Genomic DNA, 24364 nt, shown 5'->3' on the forward strand with positions numbered 1-24364 from the left:
CCTATCATTTCCAACTTTGAAATATATCTTGTCTGCTCCATCTCCATTGCCCCCACTTTCATTCAAGCCATCGAAGCTTTCATCCTCAACCAGGGTTCAGTAAACATCTCCTATAAAGGGCACACAATATGAAAACAGCCACAGACAATACGTAAATGAATAGGTGTGGCTGTGTTCCAATAAAACTTTATTTGTAGATACTGAAATTTGAATTTCATATAATGTTCATGTGCCACAAAATGTTTCCCCTAGCCACTTAAAAACATTAAAAAAAATTCAAAAACAAGCGGTGGACCAGATTTGGTCCATGAGCCTTGGTTTGACGACCGCTGGGGTCATCTAGGTGGTGCTATAGCTCCTAACTGTTCTCCCCACCTATATTTTGCCCCCACTATCCATTCCCTAATAAATACAGCTAACATGTGATTGAGCTCTTTCTAGGTGCCAGTCTAATCACTTGACATGTATTAACTCACTGCTCCTTAGAACAATTCAATGAGAATTGGACTATTTACAATACCATTTTACAGATGAGAACGCTGAGGCAGAGAGAGATTAAGTACCTTAAAACCCTCCAATAGCTTGCTACTGATCTCCCATTAAAAAAAAAAAAACAAGACCAAAACTCTTAGCATATCCAACAAGACCCTTCATGGTCTGGTCCTCACCTGCCCTTCCAGTCACATGTCTGCCAATTTTCCTCCCTCCCACCAGGCTCTGGTTACACTGGGCTTCTTTCAGTTCTTCAAATGTTGATTTCCACCTCAGGCTTTTAGTAGATATTCCCAGTGTGTCTCTAATTTTTACTCTTCCTAAACTTTGGTTCTTTCCAGAACCTATCCAAAGTCAATGCCCCCCAGTCCATTCTTTGAGAGTATAACCCTCTCACTCCTTCTTTCACAGCACTCATTACAATTTGCAGTTATTTTGTTGTCTATTTGTTTTTATCTCTGTCCCCAGCTGCTGGCATAATGTTTAACCAAAAATAGGTGCTCGATAAAAGTTGTTTGAGTGAATGAATGAATGAATGACGTGTTCAGGGTTGCACAGTTTGTAAGTGGCGGAGCTGGCATTCGAACCCAGTTCTGTCTGATTCCAAAGGCAAAGCTCTTAACACAGGAGACGCTAAATGTTTTATCATCCAAACCTAAACTCTTTTGAGGGCAAAAGAAGGGACTGTTAATAATTACATGGGAAGAGAGGTGGAAACCTAGCCCAGTTCTCCCCAGCTACACTGCCTCCTCAGCTCCGGCGGCCCAGCCCCGAGTCTTCCCTGTTGGACTCCATCCCATGGGTCCCCAGAGTCTCACCCAGGGGTGAAGAGGCTGGCCCAGCCAGGGATGAACTTCGGGTCCCGGGAGAAGAGGAGGATGGCGAATATGCAGAAAAGGATGAACACGGCCTGTTCGGCAAACCTGTGGCACAGAGATGCAGACACCATTGTGACTGTGGGCTGTGGCTGGACCACAGCACAGGAAGCCCTCAGGCAGGGGCCCACTGGGTGTGACTGGGCCAGGCCCTACCTCTGAAAGCTGGAAGTAGTTCACTCCCCAGGTGGTCCCGAGAGTGAGGGGAGTGGTGTCCCAGGTGTAAGTGATTCCTTTCCTGGGGCTCCCATGCTGCCCTAGGATCCTTCCTGAGCATCAGGCACCCCTCCCCACAAACCATTCATATCACTCCCGCTGGGAATTTCCCATAGTCCTAGGGACAATCCAGAGAGAGAAAGAAGTGAAACAGAGACAGAGTCGGAAAAGCAGAGAGAAAGGAAACTGACAGAAACAGAGAGGTAGGCAAAGAGAGAGGAACAGTCATACATACAGAGGGGGACAGACACAGAGAGGGACAGACATGGAGAGAGCGGTAGACAGAGGCAGAAAGAGAGAATCCCTAAATGTTGCAGCAAATATCTACCCAATGTGCCCATTTCACAGATCAGGGAGCAGGGCCCAGAGAGGGTTAGTGCCTTGCCCAAGGCTACACAAAAAATTAGTGGCAGAGTCAGACCTTGTGTGAAGGCCTGCTAACTCTTAGTTATTTTCACTACGTTAGAAATATGAGCGAAACAAGCTTCTGGAAGCCACCCAAGGCAGCATCCGGTATTCCATGAACCAGGAAGGAAAGTGTGCATTAGGCGGAAAGGTGACAGGTTCCCCCTCCAAGTTCAACCTGAGAGGCTTACTGGTCCTCAGGGTATCTACCCCAGCGACAGGGCAAGAGCTGACTGTGTAAGTCATCTCCCTACCCTCCATCTCTAGGCTCCCAGGCCGTTGGTCCTGAAATCCCCTTGGGACTCAGTCTCCAAGGGGGTCAGGGATTAAGTCAAGAGGTAGCTGTCTTGAAAGTCTAGTACCTGGCTCTCTCCCCACCCTGAGAACCCCTGTGCCACGTACTTGATGGGCCCCAGGTTCTGGAATTCCTCCTGAATCATGGCTCGAGCCCTACTTTCTGCATCACTTCTGATCTCAGATTTCTTCTTCCTCCAGCCCCTGAAACAGAAAGTGGGGAGGTTAGGAGTGGCCACTGCAGTCTAACTGGCGTCTCATCTACCCCACCACCATCTGGCCAGGTCTCACTATCTCTGCTTTGGAGACTCTGCAACAGCCTGCTGAGTGGTCGGCCTGCCTCTATGTTCCCTTTCTAAAATCTGTTCTGCCCACCTATAGCCTGGATAGTCTTCTAAAAATGTGAAACTGATCATATGGCTCCCAGGCTTAAAATCCTTTAGGGGGTCAAACAGACTCATGAATAAACAGATAAACCAAGGAAATAAAATAGAAAGTCCAGAAATAGACAAAACCATAAATGGGGATTCAATCTATGATAAAGTTGGTATCCCAGCTTGGTGTAGAAAAGATGACCTATTCAGTCATTGATGTTAGACATACAGATCAATGGAATCGAACTGAGAGTCCAGAAATAAACCCACATTTCTACGGTCAATTGATTTTTGATAAGGGTACCAACACCATTCAATGGGGAAAGAATAGTCTTTCAACAAATGGTGTTAAGACAACTGGATAGCCATATGCAAAAAGATGAGCATGGACTCCTATCTCATACCACATACAAAATTTAACTCAAAATGGATCAAAGACCTAAATAGAAGAAGAGCTAGACCTGTAGCATTTTTTCGAAGAAAACATAAGGGTAAATTTTCATGGCTTCAGATTAGGCAAATATTTCTTAGACGTGATACGAAAAGCACAAGCAACCAAAAATAGATAAATTGACTTCATTAAAATTAAAAACGTTTGTGTGTCAGTAAATGGTATCAGGACAACTGGATGGCCATCTGGAACAAAAGAAAAAAGTTGGATCCAAACCTGTACCCCAAGGTTGGATCCTTACACTGCACCCTAAGGATAAGCTCCAAATAGATAAAAAATTTAAACATAAAAAATATTAAAATACTAGAAGAAAACATGGGATTATTCTTTTATAACTCCTATAATGGAAAGACCTTTCTAACTGTAATTGAAAATTCAGAAGACACATAAGAAAAGATTGATAAATTCATCTACATAAAATGTTTCTAAAAATTTCTGCATGGAAGAAAGCACTATAATCAAAGTAAAAAATCAGGAAAAAATATTTGCAACTCATACTCAAAATAAGCACTAATCTTTCAATATAGAAAGAGTACTCGAAATCAATAAAACCAAGACCAACAATCAATTTTTTAAATGTACAAAAGATATAAACACACAGTTTAACAATTCACAGGAAAGGAAATACCAGGGTCTCCCATGAATATATGAAAAGTTTTCATATTGCTCCTCAATATGAAAAGTTTCTCAAAATTGCTTCTAAAATAAACGCAAATTATTTTTCTCTTATCAGATTGGCAAAAATCCACTTTGCTGCATGGAAACAGACACTCTCATACATTGTAAATGGGGGAACAAATTAGTGCAATTCCTATGGAAAACGACTGGACAATATCTATTAAAATAAAGTGTTTATTCTCTGAGCCAGAAATCCCTCCTATGGGGCTTCCCTGGTGGCGCAGTGGTTGAGAATCCGCCTGCCAATGCAGGGGACACGGGTTTGAGCCTTGGTCCGGGAAGATCCCACAAGCCGCGGAGCAGCTAAGCCTGTGCGCCACAACTACTGAGCCTGCGCTCTAGAGCCCGTGAGCCACAACTACTGAACCCGCGTGCCACAACTACTGAAGCTCACACACCTAGAGCCCGTGCTCCGCAACAAGAGAAGCCACCCCAATGAGAAGCCCGCGCACCGCAACGAAGAGTAGCCCCTGGTCGACGCAACTAGAGGAAAGCCCGCGCTCAGCAACAAAGACCCAATGCAGCCAAAAATAAATAAATAAATTAATTAAAAAAAAAAAAAAAGAACTCCCTCCTATGGAAATCTACCTTACAAAAATACCTGTTACTATACAAAATGGTATCTGTCAGGGAGACCAGTCACCAGAAAATATATAGTATCTGCTTGTATTTGCTTATGGAAACTCTGGAAGATTACCCGAGAAACCAATAAAAGTGGATACCTGTTTGGGAGGGATGTATTGGGTGACTGGGTAATCGAAGGCATGGTTGGGAAGAATTCTCACTGCATACCTCTTTGTATTGTTTTTGATTTTTGAACCGTGTGTATGTGTTGCTTATCCAAATTAAAAAAAAAATGCTTTCTAAAAAACTCACAACGGTTCTTTTTTGTGAAGATCCATGTCCCACAAGGCCCTCAGTGATCTAACCCAGGGTTTCTCAGTCTTGGAGCTCTTGACAATATTGGGGCAGGATCATTCTTTGTTGTGAGGTGTAGGGGGTTGACTTGTATGTTGTAGAATGTTTCGCAGCACCTCTGGCCTCTACCCCACGGACCCCAGGAGTACTTCCTTGGCTGTGACAAGCAAAATGTCTCCAGACGTTGCCAAAAGTCCCTGGGTCGGGGTGAGGTGGGGGGAGGTAAAATCATGCCCAGTTGATCATTTTGTCTTATCGCCCACAAATCTCCCTCACACCCTGAACTCAGTCCCTTTAACCTTTTTTCATTTGCAGAAGACCCCTTGCTACCTCTGGCCTGGGGGCCTTTGCACTCATTGCTCTATCTGCCCGGAATGCTCTTCATCACCCCTATCTCCTTCTCCCCTTTACTGAGTTAATCTATTCACTCTTCCTATTCCTGCTCCAAACGCACTTTCCCAAGGAAGCTCTCCTGCCCTCCCAGTAAGGTGAGAGCCCTCTAGCGTGCACCATCAGATCTCACCATCCATTTCCCTCCCAGCACTAATCATGACTGGTATTTCTGCTTTGATTAGTTGTTCACTGTCTGTCTCCCCCGACCTAGACTGCAAGCTCCCCAAGGGCAAGAGTGCCTCAGTCTTGCCCAGGGGCTGCATCCTCAGCACCTGTGTGACAGCATCAGGCATGTAGCAGATGCTCGGTGGATACTTGCTGAAGGAAGCTGGTGTCATGGGATTAGCCGGAACCTTTCCTGCTACCCACCCAGAAACACCTCTCTCACTGGGCTTCCCTCCACCTGCATTTCCTTCATCACAGCCTCCTCCGAGACCAAGTATTGCAGATGTCCAAGGAACAGGCAGACAGGAGAAAGGGGCTCTGTTTCAGGCTCAGCACTGGGCAGTTTTCGCACTCTCCCTCATTTAGACTTTATTTTAGGCGTAGCTCGTTATTATCCCCCATCTACAAGTGAAGAAATTAAAGAACCAAAGGCTCAGGGAGGTGACAGAGTTGCTCAAGGTCATGCAGAACCATGATGTGAACTCTGGTTTATCTGAGTCCAATGTCTGGGCTTGCTTCTCTAGGCTAAGCTGGGCTTTGAACCCTGAGTTTCTGCTCTGAGGGATCAAGGAACACCACGATCAGAGCCTTTCTATTCTCAAGGTGTTTTCACATCTCTTTGATCCAGAGTAGCTCTTACTGGTCCCATTTTACAGATGAGAAAAATTAAGGCCCAGAGAGGTGACGGGACTGAATCAGAGAATGACTTTATGACATGCCTGCTACCCCAGCCCTGAGCTGCAGCTCCTATTTTAGTATTCCCCAAACTCCAGGCATTCATAACCTACTTTCACAAACGTTCGTATAGCCACACACCACGGGGCTCGTGTTTCCTTAACATTTTCCTCCAACTAGACTCAGCATTTTAATTAAAGAAATGTATTTAAATGGAAAACTTTCTATCGCTCCCATACGTAGAAAACAAGAATCACTTGTCATACATAGAAAGTACCCACAGGGCTTCCCTGGTGGCGCAGTGGTTGAGAGTCCGACTGCCGATGCGGGGGACATGGGTTCGTGCCCCGGTCCAGGAAGATCCCTCATGCCGCGGAGCGGCTGGGCCCGTGAGCCATGGCCGCTGAGCCTGCGTGTCTGGAGCCTGTGCTCCGCAACGGGAGAGGCCACAACAGTGAGAGGCCCGTGTACCGCAAAAAAAAAAAAAAAAAAAGAGTACTCACAAAAATAAAGACATGAAAGCAAAGCAAAATGGCTAGATACCACTGCTGCCTTTAGTCTCTGGGCCTGAGGCTTGTTCTTTCTTTTTTAAAAGGCTAATTTGGAAAGGTTAGAGAGTTAAAGTTTTTCCTCACCCTACTGAGACTTTCTCCCCAGCATAAGCAGATCGATTCTACATGAGTCGATAAAGGAATATTTTTCTCACTGTCTGAGTCAATGTTATTTGATACCTTGTCCTCATGACCCCCCAGACTCTCTCCTGTACTGAGGTCCTGTGAAATGGGAAACGCTACACACCTGCTCCTCTGATATGAGTGTGTACCTTACTTAAGTAACAACACTGTTAGTAATTATTGATGGTGAGCGACATTCACTGAGGGCCTGGGCTTAGCAGGCGAGTTCCCACAGCACCTGTAATCCCCACATCCCTGGGAGGCGAGGAGGACTACAGGCGCCACATCTGACATGAAACTGTAACGACTTAGGACGGCCACTCGCTACTGAGCACGGTTCATCCCGCCGCAAAGCTCAGGTGAAACACCAGGGTACCTCAGGGTTATCCCTCCATACAGGAAGGAGATCCAGAGCCAGCCCACCAACAGGAACATCAGCATAAGAGGGAAGGCGAAGACGAACCAGGAGCCGAAATTCACCACGTCGCACTGTGGGAAGAAACTGGAGAAAAGAGGGAGGTGAGAGCCCGCCGAGGTCAGCCACGCCAGTGGATGCACATATACTTACAGACGAAAACTAAAGGAAGTATGCTAAATATTAACAGTGGGATTGAACGTCGTTCAAATTTTTTTCTGTATTTTCTGAGTGTTCTATAATGTGTCTATATCGTGCATGATCAGAATAAACTCATAAAATGTATTTGGGGAGCAAAGGCCAAGGAGAACATTCAGGGCAGCCATTTCCCTGTCTCCCCAGGTTCCCCGATGGGGATTCAGAACCCCATATTAACCCCATATTCCTTTCAAATACCCTCCTTCCTGACCAGGAGGTCCTAGCTTGTGCAATTAAATGTTGTATATGATCTGCATGTAGTTTGTGTGCACTTTACTCAAAATCCTTCATGTTTGATACTTTTACTTACAGCTCCAGCATTTTCCCCCTAATTTCTTTTCAAGTCGGAACAAAGGCTTGCTCACATCAGAGCAGACAGGCAGCCTAAAAAGCCTCTGATAGCAAATGCCCTCCCATTCTCCCCAACCCCCAACTCAGGACCAGCCCCTGAGGCCCCCAGAGTCCACGTCTCTCCTGTCCAGCCCTGGGGATGTGCTCCAGCAAGAACTAATACCCAAGACTCTGCTTTGTCCTCCCAGTCAACTGCCCCTTTGCCGGCACTTCCTGCTAAGGGAGGAGACTAAAGGGTCAGCCCGGATCGTCCCTACATCTGAAGCAGGGCCATCTCGGCTTCTGGTTTTCCAGTCTCACAGCCAAGTCTTGCTCAAAGAATGGAGACGAAAAGACACCGAAGGTTTGCAGTGGGCTGAAATCAATTGGGGAAATACTGCTACCTCCTGAATCAGGATCTCTGCAACTGAGATCCAAGCATATTTTTTTCACCTTCCCTGGAGACTCTAAATGCACCCATGGCTGAGAATCACTGTTTTTCATCATACTCTTAAAATCAAAGGATTTGAGAACCTGAGAATATGGTGCAGGGTTAAGGTTTTAAAATTGGTTCATGAGGTAAGACATGGGCGTACTTAAGTTTTCTCATGAAAATAACTTTGACTACCCGCAAGTATAGTACTGATTTATGTACACCAAGCCCGCTCTCAGGAAGACCAACCGAACCAGCTTTCCCTCCATCATCCCAGTAAGTCCTTGATTCTTTGGTTGAATACCAGATAAAGAAGCTGGCCAGCACGTGTGGCCATGTTGAATATCAAATAGTTTTGTTGCTGTTTGTTTGTCAAATACTTACAATCATAGATTAAATGCATCTCCACTGCAATGAAATCTTAGAAACCCCACCTCTCAGAATCCTGGAATCTGAAAATACTTAGAATCTTGAAGGATTCTAAGGAGTTTTTAAATCTTCAGACTAAGAGGTTTGGAATAATGGAATCAACAGCAAGCCACCTTGTCGAATCCTTCTCTGATTCTCATGCCCTGACAGACGGCCACCCAGCCTCTGCTCGAACAGTTTCAGCGATGGGGAGATTTCACTTCTTGGCAGAATCCGCTCCACTGCTGGCCCGTGTGGCTGGTTGCAAAGCTTCTCACGGCACATCACAGCCACACACCAACACCTCCCACTGGGGTTGGTTTTAGAAGGAGATGTCATATCGTGTCACCCCTCGGCTCTCAGCTCTCCTCTGACTCCCCATCTCACTTTTAGGAAGAGCCGCGTCCTTACAGTTGTTGCCTTAGTCTGGCCTCTTCTTACCTTATCCCCTTCTGAACCCCAGCCTGGCTGGGCTTTGTGCTGTTCCCCAGGACAGTCCCACCTTTGTACAAGCTATTGCCTCTGTCTGGGTTGCTCTTACCTCCTGTGTCCACAGAGTTCATCCCCTCACTTCTAGGTCTCTGCTCAAATGTCACCATATCAGAGAGATCACACAACCGTGACCAACCTACATAAAACAGCATCACTCCTGTCACCTCTACTCCATTATCCTGCTTTATTTCATAACTTGTCACACCAACATATTATATATTCCTTCGCTTTTTCCTGTATTGCTTGTCTCTCCCACCAGAATGGAAGTGCCCCAGAGTAAGGACTTTGCTGGGGTTTGTGCATCGCTGGGTCCCCGGAGCCTGGCCAATAGAAGACATTCAACAGGCACCCCTGAATGTTGGATGAAGGAGGAGGAGAAGAATAGAAGGAAAAGAAACCCCAGTGCTGGGGAGTGGGTGGGGCGCTGGCTTTTACCTCTTGAGCTGGCCAAGCAGGATGAGGTTGGGGGCCGTGCCCGTGAGGGTGGCGGTGCCCCCGATGCTGGCCGAGTAGGGGATGGAGATGAGGAAGCCCTTCCAGATGTTCCTGCGATATTCCTCCTCCTTCTTAGAGTTAGCCTGCAGATCCGTTGGAGCCTCCGCCTCCTCAGGACAGTCTTTGCTTTAAACAAATCCAAAGAGAAGCCATTCAGAAGACACTCAGAATTCCTGGCCTTCTGGGGAAACACACTGCCCAGGACGGGAGAGCTAAGTGAACTTTCCAGAAGGCAATTGGCACAGGCTCCAAAAACCTCTGAAAATGTGCAACCCTTCAGCTTAAGTGTTCTACTCTAAGAAGTTGTCCTAAAGTAATAATTGGTATTAAATATAATTTAAATGGAAAACAACCTAAACATCCATCAAAAAGGGATTGGCTAAAAAAGATGATCCTCTTTCTGGATGGAATACCAACGCAGCTATTAAAAATGGTGATGTAGATGGGTGTTTATTAAAATGGAAGATGTCCATTATATAAAGTGAAAAGGTAGGAAACAGCACTACTTAGTTTTTTATTTTAAAAATATGCACATATTCCATGAATATATGAATATTAATAAAAGTCTAGAATGGTATACACAAAGTTGTTTTGGTGCCTTTCTTGGGGACGGAATTACGGATTTTTTCCCCCGTTTAGTTTTTATTTGTACTATCTGGGTTATTTTCCTGGTATAGTTGAGGAGTTTGGGGAAAAAATAAAATTAAGAATTGTTAATTATATGGTTAAATGATAATGATGTTGACACAAATTTATTGAGGTGAAAAGATGTCCACTGCACTCCATTAAGTGAGATGATGCGCTATAAAGTGGCATATGTAGCGTGATCAATTTTTTTAAATACAGAAATGCACTTATGTATATATAGAGAGATCAAGAAACAGTCTAGAATCGTATTTACTTAACTGTTCTAATCTATCTTCGGGAGTGAGATACTGAGCACATTTTTCTTTTTGTTTAAGAGTTTTTTTTCTTTTTACTTGTGCAATTATAAAATGTTTATAAGCGAATAAAACTAAGAATTGTCCCTGAGTAACAAATCAATTTCTTTTAGAGAATGAAAGATAGTTCAAATATCTTCAGGCCTTAATTACTAACATGAGGGCCCCTTCCCCAGAGGGCAGTGGGGATGTGATCTGGGTCTGAAAGGAAGACAACGGCTGGAAGCAGCTGGAGACAGATGCCTTGGCCTGACTTTTCAGGGTGAGAGGCCTGGTCAGGAATCTGTGGCCTCCCTCAGACCTGGGGCCCCAACCAGACTGAGCCTCACAGGAGAATGAGAGAGGGGAAGGGCCCTCACGCTCGTCTCATTCACTCCCTCCCTCGTTTGGATGGGAAACGGAGGCCCGGAGTGGGGCTGGGGACTGCATCCAGTGGACACGGAGTTCCAGAGAGTGGGGATCAGCTCTTTTCCAAAAGACTCAGTACAAGCTCTGCATGGGCAGGTGGTTCCCAGGTTGCATGGTAGTGAGTAGCTGGGCCAACTATAGAACCCATATCTCAAAGCTGGACTCAAAGCCCCCAAACAAGGTGCCAGGAAGGAGCGCAGGCCATGGGATAAGATAAACTCAGGTAAAATCAGGTCCCTCCTCTGCTAGAACCCTCCACCAGCTCCCATCTCATTCAAAGTCAAAGCTACCTCAATGGCCGATGAGGTCCCACATGCTCTGCCCCCTACCATTATCATCCTGCCACACAAGCAATCTCTCTGACCCCCAGGTCCAGCCACACTGGCTTCCTGGCTGCTTTGAACTCTCAGGACTTTTGCACCTGCTGGTCCTTCTGCTGAGAACCCTGTTCCCACAGATCCTTCACCTCCCACAGCCGTTTGCTCAAGAATGACTTCCTTAGTGAGGCCTTCCCTGACCACACATTTAAAAAGTGCCCTTTACCCCAACCCCATCCCTAGCCTGCTTTCCTGCTTTGTTCTCCTGCATAGCACTCACCAACCTTCTGACACACTATGGATTTTACTGTGTATTTGTTTCTCCGCAAAGGCAGGGTTTTTTTTTCTGTTTGTTGCTGTATCCCTGACAGTACCTGGCTCATCGTAAGCTCTCTATAAAATTTGTTGAATGAATGAAACAGACCTGACCGATGCCCAGCAATGCCTTGAGCAAGTCACTTTACTTCCTGCTGTTTGTTTCATCATCATTAAATCGAGATAACAATGCCATTAACAACAAGCATTACCATCCGTACATGGAAGGCCCAGAAACCTGCTTTAGCTACATGTTCTCATTTAATATCAAAACAGCCCTATAAGGTGGGTTCTGATATCATGTCCAGTTGGTAAATGAAACTAACTGAGGTTCAGAGAGGTTAAGTGACTTGTCCAAATCACAGAGCCGGTAAGCGGCAAAGCCAGGCTTCAAAGCCAGGTCTGCCTGGTTCTAAGCACCCAGATCTTATCCACACTGCCATATACAAAAGACACCAAAGACTAAATGTGCTGTCAGTGTCAAGATACTTCTCAAGTCACACAAGTGCAAAGGGTGTCTCAGGATATTTTTGTCTTTGGAGCCGCTTGGCCTGGTACACCCTCTCCTCCACGACTGTCGTGTGGCTTGTGCCTCCTGTTCTTCTGGTCCCTCCTTCTAGACCCTGCACCTCAGCAGACCTTTAGGGATTTAATGTGCTCCCCTGCACTTCCCACATTTGCTTTTTTCAAGGAGCCTGGAGCCAAAGCTATAAATGGTGGAAACTCGGGCATTAGGTCATTTGGAGAAAAACTGGGGGGTAGGCGGAGGATTGCTTGGAGCGTTGAATTCTTGTTCATCATCTCCTTGGATCAAGCACTGGCTCCTCTGTGAATTTCACCAGGAACTCACTCTTCTGTGCCGGCAATAAATTGCATCTCCGTGGGCACAGTATGCAGGCCGTTTTTCCGCACAGCAGCTAGGAGGAAAGAACACGATGTCTTTAGTGTGATGTAGTAAATGGGACAGGAGTGTCCCATTCTTGTGCAGTCAATCAGAGTGCTTCCTCAGGTCCTGACCTATACTAGTCATTGGATCCAAAAAAAAAAAAAAAAGATACTCAAAATTCCATCCTCCTGTCCCACCCATCCCTTTTTGGAGAGGTCTTCAGGTCCGTGGGCAGGGAGTTCACTGCAAGGCTGCTTGACAACCCATAACTCAAGCCTAGGCTAACCTGAGCTGTCATTGTCAAAGGGATGTTTGGGAAAGACTAGCTCTGAGTGGTAATGGGTCAGCAATGGGATGGGTGACCCCAGTCTGCCATACCTTCAAAAAGCATTTATTGAGCACCTACTGTGTACTATTGACTATGAGCTTGGGGTACACAGTGAATAATACAGGACAGTGTCCTTGCTCCCATGAAAGTTATATTCTAGAAAGGGAGACAGACAATAACCAAATAAAGAAAACTTCCAGTTGTGATGAAAGTGACAGAGGAGATGAAACTGGGCAATGTGATGGAAAGTGACTGCAGCGTGGGGAGGAGGAGCAGGGGGACTATTGTGATCAGGTCAACAGAGCAGACATATGAGCTGATGGCACTTGAGCTGAGACCTCAGGATAAAAAGGAGCCAATCATCTGAAGAGTTGTGGGAAGAGGGGTGGGGGCAACAGGAACAGCAAGTGCAAAGGCCTGAAGTGAGAGTGTGTCTGGTGTGTTGGGAAGCAGGAAGGAGATCAGTGGGGCTGGAGGGGCATGAAGGAGGAGGAGAGGTGGGAGAAGTGGCAGGAGTGAGGCGGCAGGAAGTGGTGTGGATCACACAGAGGTCTTGGGGCTCACAGTAAGGACTTTAGCTTCTCCTCTGAGCCAGATGGGAGTGGAGCCAGGGGAGTGTTTGAGCAGAGGAGAGTCAGGACAGGATCTGACTTCGTTTTTAAAGAAGCCCTTGCTTGATAGGCCAGTCTCCCCGGAGGAGCCTTGGAGTGTCGTGGAGACAACTGAAGGGATTAAAAGTTTCGGCAGCTGAAACCATCACCAAGAGCAAAAGAATCCATCCCAGGGCATTGGAAGTGTGACTGGTAGCTGAACACATGGGTTCAGGGTTCAAGTCCTAGCTCCATCACTGGCTCTGCGACCTTAGATCAGTGTGGTTCCCACCTGGGGTCGATTCGGCCTCCAGGGGATATTGGACAATGTCTAGAGACATTTTTGGTTGTTGCAACTGGGATGGGGGGAGTTGGGGTGCTACTGGTATCTAGTAGTCAGAGGTCAGGGATGCTGCTAAACATCTTACAGGACGTAAGTCAGCCCCCACAAGAAAGAATTATCCTACCTAAAATGTCAAATAGTGCCAAAGTTAAGAAACTCTGGCTTAGATAAATCCCTTGATCTCCTTGAACATCTTTAATTCATAAAATGGAAGTAATAATTCCCCTAGGGTTATCAAGAGGATTAGAGTTGACTTATTTGCTAGAGACAGAATGTTTTCATCACCCCCAAAATTCATATGTTGAAACCTAATCCCTAATGTGATGGTATTAACAGGTGGAGTTTTGGAGAGGTGATTAGGTCATAAGGGAGGAGCCCTCATGAATGGGATTAGTGCCCTTATAAAAGAGACCCCACAGAGCTCCCTTGCCTTTTCCCCATGTGAGGACACAGTGAGAAGATGGCTGTCTACAAACCAGAAAAAGGCCCTCAACAGACACCGGATCTGCTGACGCCTTGATCTTGTACTTTGCAGACTCTAGAACTGGGAGAAATAAATACCAGTCTCTGGTATTTTTGTCATAGCAACCTGAACAACTAAAACGTCATTTAAAGCAGGGATTAGCAAACTTATTCTGTAAAAGGCCAGTAGTAAATATGAAAAGCCATATGATCTCTGTTGTAACCACTCAAATCTGCCATGATATCATGAAAGCAGCCGTAGACAATACAGAAATGACTAGTGTGACTAAACATTTATTTTTGGATACTGAAACCGAATTTCATATAATCTTCACATGTCACAAAATCTTCTTCTTCTTTTGATTTATCCAACCATTTAAAAACATTAAAACTATGCTTAGCTCACAGGCTGCATGAAAAACAGGCAGCAGGCTAGATTTAGTGGGCCCAAGTTTGCCAGCCCCTGATTTTAAAAATTTAACAGGAATCTGAGCACTAGTGGGGATTTAGAAAATGTGGGTTACTACCAAGAAAGAATAAAAGAGTGGTCCCTGAAGTCTGGAACTTGTCTGACCCAGATACGACAGACACATCGTTCTCTTGTTGGACCTAAACAATCTCACACATCACCGACTTCAGACAAAGTCACTCTGAGACTGATAAAATGAGCCAGAGCAAGGACACCTCATAATCTCGTTTAAGTGCAAAGCCACTTGCCACCCACAAAATATCAAGCTTCCAATTCTCTTGCTAAATAAATGGTTACTTCTTGCCTAATCACAGAATCGTCACCAGTCTCTGACAGCACCCAATCTAGAGCAAACCCTACTTTCTTAGCCCCCATCCCCATCCAAAATGACCCAACCAAAGCCCAAATCCTATGAGAGGTGCTTTCTAGCACCCTCTGAGTTGACTGTAGTCGCCCGTGGTGTGTGTTCTCCCTCACTGCAGCAACGATAACAAACTCAACCTGTTTAACTACAGATGTATTCCTGGGGGGCTTTGGCCACGTGGACTGGGTGGAAGGGTCTAGACTCCAGCTTCAGTTCTTTCTCTGTCTCACCAGGGGGCTTGGGGAAGTCCCTTCCCTTCTCCATTCTGGGCTGTTCTTTTCCTGCTGGTCCCACGAGGGAGCAGCATTCCATGGTGGCTGACTGGGCCATTTTTACTGTGCCTGAGGCTGACCCACCAGCAGGGGTCGGAAGGCTAAATTCAGATCAGCTCACCCTGGGCCGTGGGGACAAGGGCTTCAGGGCTCCCGTGATGGGAACACACGTCCACATGCAACGCACGGGGCCGGAGGCCGGGGCACTGAAGCAGGAAGTGAAGGACTGTTAATAGGACACTGATGCTGGTGGGCAAAGTCGCTCCCCAGGGGATGGCCAGACAGGAAGAACCCTAACCCAGTGACTCCCTACCCCCCACCCATCTCTAGCTCTCTCTGTACCCTTCTCACCCGGGTTGGGAATGACTGTCACGGAGCATCAGATGTCCGCAGAGCTCACCAGCCTCTCGGGTATAACAATAGGCCACCTTCCTCAGCCCTGGATGAACATTAGAATTTGCTGAGAATGCCCAGGTCCCACCCTGGAGGTTCTGGTTTAGAGGCTCTGGGGACTCAGTATTTTTAAAAGCTCTGTAGGTCATTCTTTGGGGCAGGCAGGGTTGAGAAGGCTTCCCTGAAGTTAGAGATGGGGAACTGAAGCCTCCAGTGGCTGCCCATGACCTTGGAGGGGGTGAGTGCTCCCCAGTTTGCCACAGTCCTCAGCCATGGAAGCTGGTTGCTGCCAGCATCGGAGTTGGAGGGCCCTGATACAAAACTGTACGTGCTATAGACGAGGCAGAGGAAGCTATTCATACGCACATGGCTATGAACAGTAATTATCTGTAGTAATTAAAATTAGGAAGGAGTTTCACTTTTTCTTTATGCAAATTAGTAATGTGAAAAAATTTGATACCAAGCATTATTTTTTTCTAATGATGATGATAAAACCAATGAAGATGAAGTTGAAAAAAACTTGGAAAACCAAGGTGCTACTCAGCCCCTAGCAGCTCAGCTACTCTTAACCATTTATCCCGGGTCATCCCTGTACCTCTTGTGACCACACTGACCCAAGTGACCACACGAAAACAGGCCAAAGTCTCCAAAGGTTCTGACTTCCCTGGGTCCAGAAATCGCAGGCTGGTTAGGAGCTCGGTGTTTACGTAAGATCTTATTCAAATAATAACAATCCCTGAGTTTATATCGGGTGGGGGAGCTGAGAACTTTCACATTTGTCATCTTACGGCAGCCTCAGAACAGACTGGGAGAGCTGGGCAGGGGTTATTACCTTCCTCTTTACACCTCGGGAAACTGAGGCCCAGAGACACGGGGGAAGCGTGGGATAAAGATGACCCACTGGGTAAATGGCAGAGTCGGCTTGTTCCCAGGACTACTGATTCCCCACCCCTTGAATCTCACCCCACCTCCAAAGGCACCCACCTGGCTCTGACCTGGAACAGCTAACTCTAATTGAACCTCCCTGGTATGACTGAAATGTTCTTGAAGTTTGGCACACAGAAGGCTCTCAGGAAAGAGTTCTTGTATCAGATTAGGTAAATAGCACCCCAGGGGAAGTCAAAGGTCCCCAGGATAGGCAGTTTTACATCCATTAATTTACTTAGTGCCCACAACTACCTGGGTGGTAAGGATTAATATCCCCATTTTATATATGAGGAAACAGGCATAGAACAGTTCAGTAACTGGTTTGTTTATTTATTTATTTATTTCACACACTTATTGATTATCTACTACGTGCCAAACAGTGTTCTAGGTGAACAATACTATAGTTCACAGCAATGAGAAAGACCGACACAAGCTCCCATGGAACCTGGAGTCCACGGAGGAGACGGGTAATAAATCCTTCTCAACTAGCAGTCATAGGAAACTTCAACCTGAATCAAGCTGTAGGGTCTTATTACCCACTCTTTCCAATTCCTGGAACTCTTATACTGGTTTTTATATAATAGCAATAGTATCACTGCCACGTATTAACCATGTCTATGTGCCAGGCTCTCATTTCTCATGTAAGCCTGACAACGATATGTACGAAATGGGTGGTTTTGTCCTCATTTTATAGATGAGAGAAGAGCCTCAGGAAGAGGCCCCCTCTCGCAGCCTCATGAATGAAGAGGCAAGAGGAGGACAATGCTTAACTCAGCTGACAAGACTGCTTCTGGAATGAGAGCGTCTTGGGCATTCCTAAAGGAAAGGCACGGGTGGCAGCCTAGCCTTCTCTGGGCAGAAAAAAGGAGGGGGGAGAGTGGAAGAGTTTAGATTCAAAAGCCAAATGGGCCCCTTACTGGCTGAGGGACTTTGGGCAAATACTTCACCACTCTGTGCATCAGTTTCCTCCTCTGTAAAATAGGCATGATGCCAGGGCCACCCTTGAAGGGCTGAAGTGGAGGATCTAATGAGAACATGCATGTAGAAGGAGAAGCCACCACCCATGTGGCCCTGGTCCCCCAGGCAGTGCAAGGAGCAGAGTGTGTAAAAGAACTGAAGAGAAGCAGCAGGGCTGCCCTCCAAGGCTGAGGATCCCTAGGGTGTTGTCCAGCGAGCCCCGTCCTGCCCCAGGCTCTATCTTGTTCTGGCTTGTAAGCACAGATTCCAGATTCAGACGAAGCTCAGCAACTAACTCACCATGTTGCTTTGGGCAAAGCATTTTGCCTCTCTGACCCTCAGTCTCTTCGTCTGTAATATGGGTGTCATCTACTTCATAGTACTGTTAGGAAGATTAAATCAGCTAATGGGTATGAAAAGTTTAGCACAGTGTCTGGCATAGGGTGGGTCTTCAGGAAATGGTAGCTCACATCATCCTTATAGTTGTTGCTCTGGGTGTCCCTCAGGGACTTAAAGCCTCCAGGAAAGCCTCCAGGAGCCTCCTCGCCCCTATCCTGGCCCATAAACAGAGTCTCCACTCCCTCCACTCCTGTCCTTACCTCCTGCCACCAGGGCAGAGCACAGAAACTGGATGAAAGAGAACATCTGTCTTTGCACTGGAATTACCCGTTTTAGGTCTTGGGGCTGATCATTAACTAATCCCCGATCTCTGATCCCGCCGCCTATGAAAGCAGAGGTCTGCCCCAGCCTCCCAGGGTCTCCTGCCTCCTGACATCCTGCAGCATAAGGGGAAAGACTCTGGATTTCGCATGACGCTGTGTGTGACCTTGGGCAAGTCCCTTCCCCTTCTCGAGTCTCAGGTTTTTCATCTTATTCATATAATGAGGGAACTGGCTTTCATACCTTTTTTTCTTTTTTTTTTTTTGCCACTAAACTCTTAGAAAAAACATCTTCTATGGGAGGCAGAACAACAGAGGTTAAGAGTACAGGCGCTAAAGTCAACCAACCTGGATTCAAAATACCAGAGCTGCTGTTTTGGAATTATGTGACCTTGGGGACTACTTTAACCACTTTTTAAATTTCTTCCTCCATTTCCATTGCTCTAAATGAGGTCAAAGCTAGCTCCATGTCATTCAGATGTAAGGCCCTTAGATGAGACCTTGCATAAAAGTAAGTACTCAGTACTAACATCGGTGATTGTTACTTGGAGGCTCAGGGTATAAAGTAGGTAAAGTGGGGGCAGCTGGCAGCCCCAAGACTCAGGATGCGGCAGCCATTTTGCAACCACGAGGGAAAGACCAAGGGAATCACAGAGATACCAGTGAACAGCCCTGGCATCCTTGTGCCTCTGAAATGACCCTGGAACTGCCCTTCTCTGACTTTTTGACATTTGAGGAAAATAAACCCTTGTTCTTTAAGTCACTGGCAGACAGGCATCCTTTTACCTGCAGCCAAAAGAATTCTCACTGATGCAGCTGATTTCATGCGGAAGAGAGTGGGCTCTGCAGCCAGACTGCCTGGGTGCAAAGTTGGGCTCTACGATTTGCTCGCTGTGTGACCTGGAGAAGTCAGTTCCCCTCTCTGAGCTCTCATTTAGTCACTTAAAAACATGGCAGCTACTTGTGTTTTGTTTTCTTTAGAACACAGTTTCAGAGATTTAAGTGAATCCAATCCCTCATTTCATGGCACATTCTCACTATGTGTTGCACAAGGCCACTCTTTTTGTTTTATTTATTAATTTGGTCCCTTTTATCCCCATTTCCCAATCCCATCCTTCCCAGAGCAACCACTGGGATGCGTTTAATGTGTAGCTTTTCCTTTGTTTATGTTCTTGCAAACGTTTTGTCTTTTGTGAGTGTTTTTAATTTACATAACGATATTGTGTTCTATATCTCCTTCTGGCTTTTCCAATCACAACTAGGTTTTATGAGATTTATTTCTATAACTATATGTCCCTCTAATTCTTTGTTCCTAAAAGCAGCATAGTGCTCGGTGACGTGCACCCACCACACTCAATCTCCTCCTTTACTGGCGATGGTGGCCATACCACAACCCTAAACCTAACCCAAACCTGAACCCTAACCAGCATACCACAGGGAATGCTGCACTAAACATGGTCACATGTGTCTCCTCATGAACCCGTGTCAGAATGCCTTTAGCACTTGCATTCAGGGCCAAACTTCTGGGTTCCAGGGTATACGCACTCTTAATTTGATCAAATATTTGTAGAATGCCCTTAAGAAAGGCTGACTGTCCACACTGTCTAGCAGCGCACAGAGTTCCAATGGCTCCATTCCTGCCAACACTGGGCACTATCCAGCTTTCTTATTTTTGCCAATCTCATTGAAATAAATCTCATCATTGTTTCAAGTTGCATAGTACCTACTTCATGAGGCTGTTTTGAGAGGCCAAGGAGTTAATGTATGTAAAGTGTTTAACTCATTGCTTAGTACACAGTAAATGCTCAATAAATGTAAATTTTTAAAAAAGGTACCATGGTTTGACTTAGTGAATTCTCAGTTACTATTATTAAACTTGGCACGTAGTAGGTGCTCAATAAGTGCATTCCCTTGGCCTTCCCCAACACCCTCTGGATGTCCCCACTCTCACTCTTCCACCTTGGTGGAGTTCCTCCCAGTCCCTTCCCACAGACTCACCTGCTTTCTCTTCACTCTCCCAGCTGAGGTCTTTACGAACCTCCTGGCCAAAGAGACTCTTCAGGATGGCGCTGGCGATGGGCAGCATCATGGCAGTGGAGGCCGTGTTGCTCAGCCACATGGACAGAAAGGACGTGGTCACCATCATCCCTAGGATGAGCCTGGGAACAGAGGGAGTCAGAGGCCGATCTAGAACTGGGGCCTCTGCTTTGTATCCCACTTGTTTACACATGGAAAGTTAAGGCCCAGAGAGGACAAGCTAGTGACCAAGTGGGAACCAAATCCATTCACCACGCTTATTCTAGATCTAAGGAAACTGACTCAGCGTATGTAAGTGAACTGACCTCAGGTGCCCAAGGTAAATTAGTTCTAAAGACACACCAACCCTGACATTTTCTCTCCTTTGCCCACAAATCCTGGATAGCTCCCGTTGCAGAATAAAGGTGTCTTGGTTTGGCACCAAGACTCTCCACTGTTTCACCCTAAGTGGCCTTCCCAGCCTCCTCTCTCCCCCTTCCCTTCCCACTCCTCCCAGGCACCCCTGCTCAGGCTCTGCTGAGTTTCTCGCCAGCTCCCAAACACGCCTTGATGTCCTGCCTGCCTGCCATTGCTTGGTCCCTCCCACCAACAGGAATCTAAGTTTAGTGATTTGCTTTTCTTTACATTGAACTCTTAATCCACCTGGAATTTATTTAGTTGTATAGAACAAAGTCGGATCTAAGTAGAATTTTTTCCTAAAGAATACACAAATTATTCCAACACCCACCACTTCTTGAATCCTTCCCTTTCCCACGGATTTCAATTTCTTCCAGATTATTTATTCTGTGTTTTAAAAATCTATTTCTGAGCTAGTGTCATACCGTTTTCATTGTTGTAACTTTAAAACATGTTTGACAGCAGCCTCATCCATTCTTCAAGGCCAAATGTAACCTCCTCCAAGAAGTCACCCTATATCTCTCATGTGGGCTCATATTGCACCATGTGTCCCTTAGGTATTAAATTCTGTTCTGTGTTGGGATCAGTTCTATAGATGGAATCTCTCCCATAGGACTGACAGTTCCTCCATGAGGAAACAGCTACAGAGCCTAGCAGAATGCCTGGCCCAGAGCAAACGCTAGAAAACCATGAGTTATTCAGAACCTCCTTCTCCCTCATCGCCACCCCCATCCCCACCACAAAAAGAGCTCTCAAACCTATCCATTCAGCCCATCTCCACTGCCACCACCCTAGTCCAAGGTGGCACCATCTCTCGTCTGGATCCCCAGAACAGTCTCTTACCTGGGCTGCATCCGTCTTCTCACCTTCATCTGATCCCCTCATGGCAGCCAAGAGGAATTTTTTAAAAAATGCAAATCTGGTCATGTCACTCCCCAGCTTAGAATTCTTTAAAGCAGAGATTGATAACCAGGGGGGCCATAGATATAATTCAGAATGAACATGATAGGGGAAAATATACCTCCATTTTACTAACATCTAATAGAAATTAAATATTTCCTTCAGTGATAAACATAGGCAAAAAAGTTCAGTATTATTAGAAGGGGAGGACTTCCCTGGTGGTGCAGTGGTTAAGAATCCACCTGCCAATGCAGGGGACACGGGTTCGAGCCCTGGTCCAGGAAGATCCCACATGTTGAGGAGCAACTAAGCCCGTGAGCCACAACTACTGAGCCTGTACTCTAGAGCCCGTGAGCCACAACTACTGAGCCCACATGCCACAACTACTGAAGCCCGCGCGCCTAGAGCCTGTGCTCCACAACAAGAGAAGCCACCACAGTGAGAAGCCCGCACACCACAACAAAGAGTAGCCCCCGCTCGCCACAACTAGAGAAAGCCCGCGTGCAGCAACGAAGATCCAATGCAGCCAAAAATAAATAAATTAATTAATTAAAAAATTTTTTTCTCTGTTAGAAGGGTTGTTGGTTACCAGTAAAGATCACAGACACTTCCATATCACATTATAATAGTTGAGACATCTTGGAATATCATTGACACTCAGAACTGCCTCAAAACTACAGTTATGAGGCTGTTGCTAGATCTCATCATTTATTGTGTTAATAAGAAGTACATATAGTATTCTATCACAAATTTGTGTGGTTTTAAAAAATTGTTTGGATAAGTGCATTTTGCTGTAATTGTTGTGGTTGTTGTTTTAAATCCTATGTGTTGTGCTTTATGAATTTAAAAACATTACTGGGAAGGAATCCTTAAGATTCAACAAATTGCAAAAAAAAAAGATTAAAAGAACAACAATGACCTTATTTTAAAGGCCATTCAATCATCTTAAAATAAAAGTTGGAATCCTAGCTAGGGGGCCCAAGGCCCTTAGGAATGGACCCTACCTCCCTGCCTCTCCAAGGCCATCTTTCCATCCACTCCACACCCACCATGTCACCTTGGCTGGTAAATAGAAAACCAGGATGATAACAGCCAGCATTTACTGTGCAGGTCCAAGCTACTGTATCATCATTTTACAGGCAAAGAGAGCCTAAGTCACCTCCCAGAGCAGGAAAGGTGGGATTCAGCCCCAAGTAGTGAGTCAAACTGCTAATATGGCCCCCTCTAGAACTACTGGACAGGAATCCCTGGGGGTGAGGTCTGGGAATCAGCATTTCAACTGATTCCCATGTGATTCTTACATACTTTCGAGAACTGCCCAAGGGCCTAGCACTGTGTCTGGCACTCACTAAATATTTGAGAAATGAATAAACAAGTGGATGGTGGGACATGATGAGTTTGTTGCCCTGGATGACCAGAGCAGGAAGAGTGGGTTTAGGCTCCGAGAGATGTGGTCCCTCTGCCTCGCCACCTCTGGGCTGGACCCATTACCTGGCCTTACCTGGCTGGCTGGACCCCAGTGAGCATCAGGACCTTGAGGGCAATTCTCCGGTGCAGGTTCCACTCCTCGATGGCGCTGGCCATGATCAGACCGCTGAGGAAGAGGAAGTTGGTGTCCAGGAAGTACTGGGCGCAGACCTTGTTGGAGGGCAGGATGCCCAAGAAGGGGAAGAGGATGATGGGCAGCAAGGCCGTCACCGAGAGGGGCAGGGCCTCTGTGCACCAGTACACCGCCATGAGCAGGATGACGAACAGGCAGCGACCTTCCTGCAGGGGGGAGATGCAGGCCCAGGAGGGTCAGCAGAGCTTTGGGTGGCAGAGGGAGAAGAGGTCCTGGAGCAGGGCCCATCAGGGCCCATTCCTCGGGGAGGCAGTGGAGAGGGTAAGTGCCCAAGGCTCAGACTTTGAGCCGGTGGTGTCACCTATCTGAGCCTCATTTTGCTCAACTATAAAATGGGGAAGCTATATCTGTCCATTTTATAGTTTGACGATAAAATGAAATACCCCATTGTCTAAGAAGTAGACCCTGAGATGAGCATGAGAGGGAAAAGTAGTTTGCTCGACAGGGAATCTCAGTAAGTTCTGGAAGGGCGGTGAGGAAGTGAAACAGAGAAGGACGCCAAGACAGTGTATTAACAAGAAGGTTACTACGGAGGGCAGCTGGGGCTCAATCTTGATGGGGACCCTAGAAGACAGTGGAGATCGTGCCTCAGAGCAGTCCCCCTGGGAGGCAAGGAAGCTGCTATTTATCTGCCAGCTCTTGCTCATCACTGGTGGAGGGCTGCTCATGGGAGCATTAACTCTCCAGCACTTCGACCTGCCCTGTGCAGCAGCCAAATTAACAAGTTCATGCAGAGCATCCAGGGTTCTGCAAGAAGCTATTGGCATGTGCAGAACGGTAACCGCCAACAGGGATGTGGACAGAGCACCAGTAGCAACTGCCGCATCCATACGTGGCATTTAGCACAACGTCCAACACTTGGTACCCACACTATAAATAGTAATAATAATTACTGATATTTATTGGGCTAGTAGGTACCTGCTATTGTTTATTCATCACAAAATCCCAGTGAAGTACGTATAATTATTATGACCATTTGGTGGATTGGGAAACTGAGATTCCAGGAGGTCAGTAGCGAGGCAATGGTTGTGCAAACAAGACAGTCTACCTCCAGAGCCAGCTCTCTTAACCAAGTACCCCACAGCTGCTATCAGCTGAATGCTAGAATCTATGCATTCAGGTTGACAATGCAATTTCAAAGATTCAAAACAAAACGGATCTGTGGTTGCCAAGGCTGGGGTTGGGATGTTTGTGTTTTGCGGGGGCGGGGGGAGCTGCAAAGAAGCACAAAGGAAACTACTGGGGTGACAGAAATGTTCTAGACCTCGATTGGGGTGGTGGTTGCATGGGTTTGTACATTTGTCAAAACTTGTGAAACTATTCACCTGCTGATGAAACAAGAGCGCAGTAATGGTAACATCTTCTGATACATCAGTGTCCCACAGGATCCATAACAAA

The 24364-nt window shown here is 46.3% G+C and overlaps 1 protein-coding gene across 2 annotated transcripts in view; it reads right to left on the reverse strand.

Moving 5' to 3' along the window:
• SLC13A3 (solute carrier family 13 member 3) overlaps positions 1-24364 on the reverse strand; it is a 92891-nt gene that overhangs the window by 22558 nt on the left and 45969 nt on the right. For both annotated transcript variants that reach the window (XM_067708319.1, XM_067708318.1), the window contains 7 exons: positions 22847-23112; positions 20011-20171; positions 12213-12279; positions 9322-9507; positions 6987-7112; positions 2391-2486; positions 1311-1415 (listed from right to left, as the gene is read on the reverse strand). In XM_067708319.1, coding sequence (XP_067564420.1) covers positions 1311-1415; positions 2391-2486; positions 6987-7112; positions 9322-9507; positions 12213-12279; positions 20011-20171; positions 22847-23082 — 977 coding nt within the window. In that variant the 5' untranslated portion in view covers positions 23083-23112. The remainder of the gene's footprint in view (positions 1-1310; positions 1416-2390; positions 2487-6986; positions 7113-9321; positions 9508-12212; positions 12280-20010; positions 20172-22846; positions 23113-24364) is intronic.

Source organism: Pseudorca crassidens, chromosome 15, assembly GCF_039906515.1.
Source record: "Pseudorca crassidens isolate mPseCra1 chromosome 15, mPseCra1.hap1, whole genome shotgun sequence".
In the NCBI taxonomy this organism is placed as follows: domain Eukaryota; kingdom Metazoa; phylum Chordata; class Mammalia; order Artiodactyla; family Delphinidae; genus Pseudorca; species Pseudorca crassidens.